Source organism: Oryza brachyantha, chromosome 4 (assembly GCF_000231095.2).
Source record: "Oryza brachyantha chromosome 4, ObraRS2, whole genome shotgun sequence".
Lineage (NCBI taxonomy): Eukaryota > Viridiplantae > Streptophyta > Magnoliopsida > Poales > Poaceae > Oryza > Oryza brachyantha.
The window spans coordinates 2,046,276-2,054,334 of NC_023166.2; the positions used below are offsets into that span (position 1 = coordinate 2,046,276).

General features: G+C 39.1%; 2 protein-coding genes across 2 annotated transcripts; one reads left to right on the forward strand and one right to left on the reverse strand.

Moving 5' to 3' along the window:
* Nucleotides 1-708: 708 nt before the first annotated feature.
* LOC121054150 (transcriptional regulator SUPERMAN-like) lies at nt 709-1,173 on the reverse strand. The gene has a single exon (XM_040523022.1). It carries the CDS (start codon nt 1,171-1,173, stop codon nt 709-711), a length of 465 nt encoding a protein of 154 aa, XP_040378956.1.
* Nucleotides 1,174-5,430: 4,257 nt separating this feature from the next.
* On the forward strand, nt 5,431-6,617 carry LOC102718360. The gene is made up of 2 exons (XM_006653103.2): nt 5,431-6,033; nt 6,519-6,617. Exons 1-2 carry the CDS (start codon nt 5,431-5,433, stop codon nt 6,615-6,617), a joined length of 702 nt encoding a protein of 233 aa, XP_006653166.2.
* The last annotated feature ends 1,442 nt before the right edge of the window (nt 6,618-8,059 follow it).

The window sequence follows — 8,059 nt, forward strand, 5'->3', positions numbered from 1 at the left end:
CTGGTTTTGATAGTTCAGGGACCGATTGTATCTGGTTTTGCTGTCTAAGGACGAAAAACAGACTGGACGGTAAGTTGAGGGACCTCAAGTGGATTTATTCTTTCTTCGAATAGTTTTTTTTTTCCTTCTTGTTGTTACATTCAGATAAGTTAATGCCTTGCAAGACTCAAACGATGATGTGTGCCTGTGCGTGCTATTTGAGTTGAGAGATGATTAATTTACTTAAAAATTCTTCTCTTTTATTATTAAAAAAGCATTCGTACATCTATACCTCTATAAAAACTAGTTTTTGTTATTTCATAATCGATTATATATAGCACTTCTATTTCATAATTCATTTGAGAACTATAAATCTATACGATCGACGCTCATTTGTTCTGGCATATGACAGTATCAGAAAGCAATAATTAAGCACCTGACAAATGAACAGTTAATTAATTGATTGAGCGTGCACATCCTGCACTGTCAATTAAAGTTCATTTGATCATGACCCACACTGCAAACTAATTAAACTAATAATCCTCCTACCAATACTAACCACCTAAAAAGATTAATCAGATATATGCTAATGCTCGTCCAGATTCAATAAACCCTGTCGACCATATTACACATCTAATTATATAATTATATATATATAATTATAAATATATATTGGTCGTTTTCATGAAGAAACATGCATGCAGGCATGATTAAGTACTTAACTAGTAATTAGGAACAGCCAAGCCTAAGCTCAAGATCCAGGCCTTCCTCCATGCCACCACCATCGCTGCACACTCCGACCCCAAGCTCCAGCTCCACCTCCAAACCCTTCGTCGCCGTCGTGGTGGTGGTGGAGAAGAAGCTGTACACGACGGGCGGACGATCGCCGGGGAAGTAGCGCTGCTGGTGCGGCGGCGGCGGCGGCGAGAAGTTGAGGTTAGGCAAGCGGGGAGGAGGAGGAGGATGAGGTGGTGGCGTAGGGTTGGGGCACTGCCTGAGCCTGGCCCTCTCCCTCCTGTGCACGTTCATGTGGCCTCCCAGCGCCTGCGCCGACCTGAACTCCCTCCTGCAGTAGCCGCAGGTGTAGGACGACGACGACCTCTGCGGCGGCCATGAGATCAAGCCCGCCGCCATGCCGAAGCTGCAGCTCCATGGCCGCTGCTGCTGCTGCTCTCTCATGCTCCTGCTCTCCATTTCAATGACCAATGTGTAGAGGGCGATGAGAGTGACACTGGAGTGACCTAAACGAAGGCCATATATAAGCAAAGCTTCATTGCTACTGCTCTGGTCTGTGCATGATCACATGTGTCACTGAAATGTGGGCCATTGCTACTGCTCAGTGTGTGATAACTGTACATGTGCTGCTGCTGCTATGCAACAATGGAGAAAGAAGCTAAGCCATTAAAGCAGCTCGGTTTTGGCACAGAGGGCGGGGGCACAAACGGCATGCAATCGATGTCTCGGCCAAGATACCGTCAGAGGGAGGTGAGCCAATGTGGGGAAGACTATGTGACATGTGTTTGCAAAGCCTGCATTGGCTTTCCCTGCAGGACAAGACACCCCTTGGCTCTGCATATTTTATGGTGTGCATGCCTGCTTCTTGCAAGATTAACCTGCTGGCCTTTAGGGTTAATTAGCACCATCCATGCATGCAGATGCACCATGCATTTTCTGAGCTCTTGCAAGCTAGTCTTCTTCCTAGCTAGGACACTGCACATGTACACACACACACACACAGAGAAAATTTGATCTAATTGCAGAGAAAACTTGAGCTAGCTATTGCACTGTGATGAAGTTTTGCTTGCTTGCTTCTGACTCACTCCAGCTAGCTGCCTGCCTGCGTGCATCTGCTTATGTGTACATGTTCAGAGAGGCAAAAGGAGTGGTGATATGTTACCGATGTCCCGAAAGCATAGTTGGCATTACTACATATACATACATGTATTTGCTTTCAACTTTGGTCAGCATGCATTAGGGAGAGTATACTGCTTTGTTCATCTTTTTTGTTTTTCCTTCTCTTTTGTTTCACATGTTAATATACATATGTATATCCGAGCTTCATCATTGGTTAGGTGTCATGTCCAGCTGCAAGACATCACATCAGTCAATTAAGTTCACAGCTGAATCAATGGAGTGGTGTGTGTGTGTGTGTTTTTTTCTTCTTTCTTTTGCTGGGTCAACTCGGTCGAAATATTGAAGGCCGGCCTGCAGGCATGCTATGAGCTCTTACTGGCTTGTCTGCCGAGTGAAGCCTTTGGCAGTTTGCACTGCATCCCATCGGCCAGCATGGGGGCAATTCAGGTATAGGAACACATGATGCTCATAGAAAGGTGAAGTAATTGTTCCTAAAAAGTGTTGAGTACTACTACAAACTGTTCTCTCCCCAGCAATATATGTATGATCCTTGATGGCTTCATATATCATATATGCATGTCCTCTGAAAATTTCTTGAGATGGTACCAATGTGTCTCCCTTTTTTAATTATATGATATGTCTAAGACAAACAACGATATAATTATTCTCTAGCTCATGATCATTCCGTTCTGTACTTAATTGTTTATAAAAAAATATATATAAGAAATATAACCAGATAAAAGCTAGTGTTCTTCACGAGAAATCTGCTACGTACAATACCGTTGTTTTAACATATTAACTCTTAATATTTTTTTGGATATATTAATGATTTAGGATTTCAAAATTTGACGTCACCCATTAATTTTAAATATCATCTATTCATATCAGAGAGTGTTAGGGGGTCACTGTTTCATTTTTTAAGGAAAAAAATTGAACAACATTTTGTAAATGAAAGTAATTTATGAATAAAACTTTTATACACGTGTTCTTAGCAATCTAGCTAAAAGCAAAAACTAAAAAATAAACTATAATGAAAAAACCACGACATCAACTCTAAATTAAGGTTAAAAATTCACAATTTTGTCTTACAAGCATAAGAAAAAGCTAAAAGATGAGCATGCTTATACCGTAGGCAGAGGATATTTGGTTGCAAAGAATCTGTTAAACCAAATAAGAGGACTAAACTTGCATACAAATGGTACACGGGCAATCACTTAATTAGGGGGTGTTTGGATCCTCTAAACTTTTTTTTAAGTCCCTGTCACATCGAATATTTGGATCCTAATTAGAAGTATTAAATATAGACTATTAATAAAACCCACCCCATATTTGGACTATTTTGCGAGACGAATCTATTGAGCCTAATTAATCTATGATTAGCAAATATGATGCTACAGTAAATATTTGCTAATCGTGGATTAATTAGGCTTAAAAAATTTCTCTAATAAAATATCCTTTATTTATGCAATTAGTTTTGTTATCAGTCTATATTTAATACTCCTAATTAACGTCCAAACATCGGATGTGATAAGGGACTAAAAAAGTCCCTGGATCCAAACCAAACCATGTATAATGACAGTCTGGCCTGAATCATCTGTACATCATTTTTTCTAGAACAATATATAATGGGCATTACTATGTAAGTATGTATAAAATGCTTTCGTGGCTATGGATTCAAAACAGAGTTTAGACAACAGTATTCACATCTTTTCGTTATTGCTTATGCTTATAAGCCAAAATTTGAATTTTTAAGCTTAAATTTAGAGTTGATTTTAGGGGTTTTTAACTAAAGTTTGATTTTCAACCTTGACTTTTAGATTGCTATATAAGAATACGTATATAGAATTTTTATTTATAAATTATTTTTTATTTGCATGCAAATATGTTTTTGGCCTTTTCATGGAGAAGACCAAACGATCACCCCAGACAATCCTGCCAAAGAGTGAAGTGGCTGGCCCTCATCAATCATCATATGTTTTGCCTTTGTTCACTAGAGATGTGCTACAAGTTTTTGCTGAATATACGCAGTGGCGTGTGTAGCTTCAAAGTTAGAATGGTTTTTATTGCTTTCTTTCTCCCGCTCCCGCTCTTCTTCTCCCCTTCCCCTCTCTTAATTTAATGATATATGTAGCGGTTACAGATATGTTTAATCACACATCGATGCTTGATAGACGAGGTACTGTCAGAGCAACAAATGGAAGCCAAAATATGATCGTAAACCATGGCAGCACTTGTTACTTCATTTACTTGGTCTCTCATTTTGCTGCCTCGTTATTCAGTTGTCGCTAGCTCGTCCATTCTGTTTCTTCCGATCCAGCAATGATATGTATTTTCTTTTTAACAAAATTATCTATGATTGTGACAAAACTGGGTGAGATGGAAGCTACTGGCTGTTCTGTTGCTGACAGTTATAGGCTTTAATTTACATAGAGCATGCGAGATTCTTTTTCCTTTGAGAACTTTAATTGTGAGCAGACAAGGAAATTTCTTAAGAAAACATTGTGATAAATGATATTTAGCGCCAGTCGCAAGCAAGTAAAGAACTAACAACACATGGAAATTTCGAGTTTTTTTATCATCATTAAAATGTGCCTTAAGATATCATATTATTCAGTGTACAAACTTGTTACTTCCATTTACTACCAAATTATTACACTAATAACTTGGTACATCAATGTGAGAACAGCAACTTTTTATTGACAATTATAATGTCCCGGACAAGATACCAGGAGGTGCCACAAGTACCTAAATTTCTAGTATAAAACTTGGATATCTCGAGATGCTAGGTACCACAAGTACCTAAATTTTATAATAAAATATTGTGTCCTAGAGAAACATTCTCAAAGACTTTTTGTATGTGTACACGGCGCCCAGATTGGCAGCTCTGCTAGACCGGGAGCTAGGGAGGTTGACGGACGCTCTTGGGATCAGTACGTAATATGTCCATGGTCAATTTCTACGCATCTCTTTCTGACAATCCAGCAACATAACAAAAATCGTCATTTAGTACAAATTGCACGACTAATTTTTATCTCTTTTGTATTTGTTCGTTCCTTTCGTTTTCAACTATCAACTCGTAATATATTTCTTTTATAGAACAACTTGCAAATCCAGAATATATATGGACTACGTACTTCATTTGTCTTCATCCAAGTCTACGTACGTACATACACATCAAAGTTATATATATGAAACACCAACACTTTAATTTGTTTCATTGATCAGTCATATTAGAACTGCAATAACCCTTGCAGATACGTACGCTTCTTTAGAAGGTATAGTTCTTCCTCTTAATTAAAGTATTGATAGTCAGAAATTCTGAATTGCCAAGCGGTAAATTTTTAGATTCTTAATTTGATCATGAAATTGATTTACAGTATTTTTACAGCACTATAGTTTAGATATATAATTTTGTGATGTATTTGTGGGTAAACATATAGCTTTGTCGATACGTATTATGGAATTAAACGTGTAGATTCTGGGTAATTTCGCTAATTAAATTAATACTATGCAGTACTGTAAATTCTCTTGACTATTAATTGCAACTAATTAACAAAGAATCATCAACTGATTGACTCTTTGCATGAAGTATTCATCATGTCGCCGGCGGCCGTTGGTCTGCAGCAGCTTCCTCATCATGAAGAACACCGGCAGGCGGAGATCACCGTCGTCCAGTTCTCCGACGAGGCTGTCGACAAGATCATAACGAGATACAGAGAGATGCTGCGGCCGGCCGATGAGAGGGTAGGGGAGGAGCTCCGGGGATGGCTGATGGTGCTGGCGACGCTGACGGCCTCCATCACCTACGCGGCGGCGCTCAACCCTCCCGGCGGCGCCTGGCAGGCCGACGACGCCGCCAACCACTTCGTCGCCGGCTACCCGGTCCTCCGCGACAAATCGCCGTGGCGGTATTTCGTGTTCTACTACTGCAACGCCACCTCCTTCGCGGCGTCGCTGTGCATCATCGTGCTGCTCGCCGTCACCAAGCTGTTCACCGAGACCAAGATCATGGTGTTCAGCGTGCTCGTTGCTCTGGACATGGTCGGCCTGGCCGCCGCGTTCGTCGCCGGCTCGTCGAGCAGTAAGTGGTTTACGGCGTTCAACGCTGCGCTCATGATTTGCCTTGTCGTGCTGTTTCTCTTTTGGAAACGAAGGTGCCTGATGGTGGGAACTTGCTGCTTGAAGAGCTTCAAGCAGCTTGTGAGAAGCTAGCTTCGAGTCGGGAAAAGCTGGGTAAGGCTTCTAGTTTTCTGGATTCTAAAACTCCACATTGTCGGGTAATGTTATATGGAAGAGCTTCTTTAGTTCTTTTGGTCTTCTGTAGATTGTGTGAGAAACTACAGCTACGAGAAGCTACTCAAAATTAATAAGCCCGAAGTGTTTATGGATCTTTAGTTTGTAATCTTGTGCATGTTTACATTCTTTTCTTTCCATGCTCATGTAGCAGTTGATTCAGTCAGCTGGTTAGCGTTACTTCTTTCAGTACCGATCAAGCTGGGTTCTAGGTCGTGGGATGGCACGGTCATTAATTCGATGGATCCGGTTTAGTCGATTGTGTTCGTTATGCATGTAACAAACTCCAGTATATACTGAAATAAATAGATGAGAAAACCCCCAAAAGCAATAACTATTGGTTGCACAAAAAAAAAATGCTTCTCTTCACACTGTTCTGCTTTGTTCATCAGAAAGTTCAGATATTGGATACTGTAGCACATAAACAAGTGGCGATACCTATCGAACAACTGCTCGGCATCCACAATATGCCCATGGAAGGGTGGTGGTAGCTCTGGTGGCCAAAATCAATGAAACAGGAACAACAGATCACCAAAAGGAAAGGAAAATGTGTCCCTGCAATAGATCGCCCTGTTATATCCAGCCCAGCCATATTTAACATGTGAACAGACACCACAAGGCCAGCATATCAAACCATTCAAATTATTCGGCTTATCTTACGTTCTACATGGGCCAGAAATGCTAGGATTCAAGGCCGGCCCTATATGTCAAGCCCAGCTCAACATTAACAAATCGCATATCAGCAAATTCCAGGCTTCCCTCTCTCCATATTTTTTTTTACATACGTCGTTTAATCATTTGCCTTATTTAAAAGTTTTATCAAAATATGTAAAGTTATAAGTTATATTTAATGTTTTCCATAGTAATAAATCAAATTATAACAAAATAATTAATAAGTATATAATTTTTTGAATAACATGAATGATCGAGCGCAAACATAAAAGTCAATAGCGTCATTAAAAAAATGGTGAGAGTATAATTTTTTGTTGAGATAATTGCTTTCAAATAATTGATATTTATGATGACAAGAGTAAAATCATCTTCGCACTCTTTTTCTCTCATCAGTGAAACCGCGATTTGGTCATCCAATTATACTGTACTAGGAACTAACGAATTTATGGCTCGTTCAGTTTGAAGTAACTTTTTTTCTAGAAAAAGTGGAGGATTCAAATTCAAACGGAATTGCCACGTGGATTGGAGTCTAGGAGAAGAGATCGGAAATACGGAATTATGCTTTGCATATATTCCATAAAAAACAGAGAAATCTAAACATCCACTAGAAGCACTTTTTTCTTTCCGTTTACTGAGTCGAAGTCAATAATTAATACTCAAATTCCTATGGTTAGCTATTTTTCTTTGATCCAAAAACAATGGTTAATCTATTTGTGTTATGTTTTTTAATTCAGTATTTCGCACATTCAATCCTGACATAGTACGGATCTAACATGAAAGCAGAATGATCTTGAGCCCGCACCACCGATCTTGGTCAATAAGACTCCTTAAGTCTCTAATGAATTTGTTCGGCATATATATAGGGGCAAGCGCTCGGTTTGGAGGTCGAAAAAGATGATTTTCAGCCCCCAACTTTTATTTTTCTCATAGTAACCCTGATGTTTTAATAACTTATCTCAGACTGGTTGATCGTCATATACATAAAGAGTAAATTTTACTTTGGGCCTCATATTTTAACCAAAGTTTCACAATGGACTAGAACTAAACCAATCTTTTCACTTAATACCATATATCTCTGCACAAGTTTACAATTTGGATGCACAAGTTTACAATTTGGACTAGGGGGGTCAACACACAAAAAATATATGAAAAAGTTTCATACAACAAAGAATGAATTTTCTAAAAGTAAAATATTGTATGATTTCTTTATTCTTTTCTAGTCTGAAAGTTATCTAGCCAAACTACTTTTATTTATATTTCC

Bases quoted from the DNA above. Each gene is read 5' to 3' on its own strand.
- LOC121054150 (XM_040523022.1), bottom strand. From the start codon at position 1,173: ATGGAGAGCAGGAGCATGAGAGAGCAGCAGCAGCAGCGGCCATGGAGC.
- LOC102718360 (XM_006653103.2), top strand. From the start codon at position 5,431: ATGTCGCCGGCGGCCGTTGGTCTGCAGCAGCTTCCTCATCATGAAGAA. The intron at 6,034-6,518 runs GTGAGAAGCTAG...TTTGTTCATCAG, and splicing joins TGAAGAGCTTCAAGCAGCTT to AAAGTTCAGATATTGGATAC.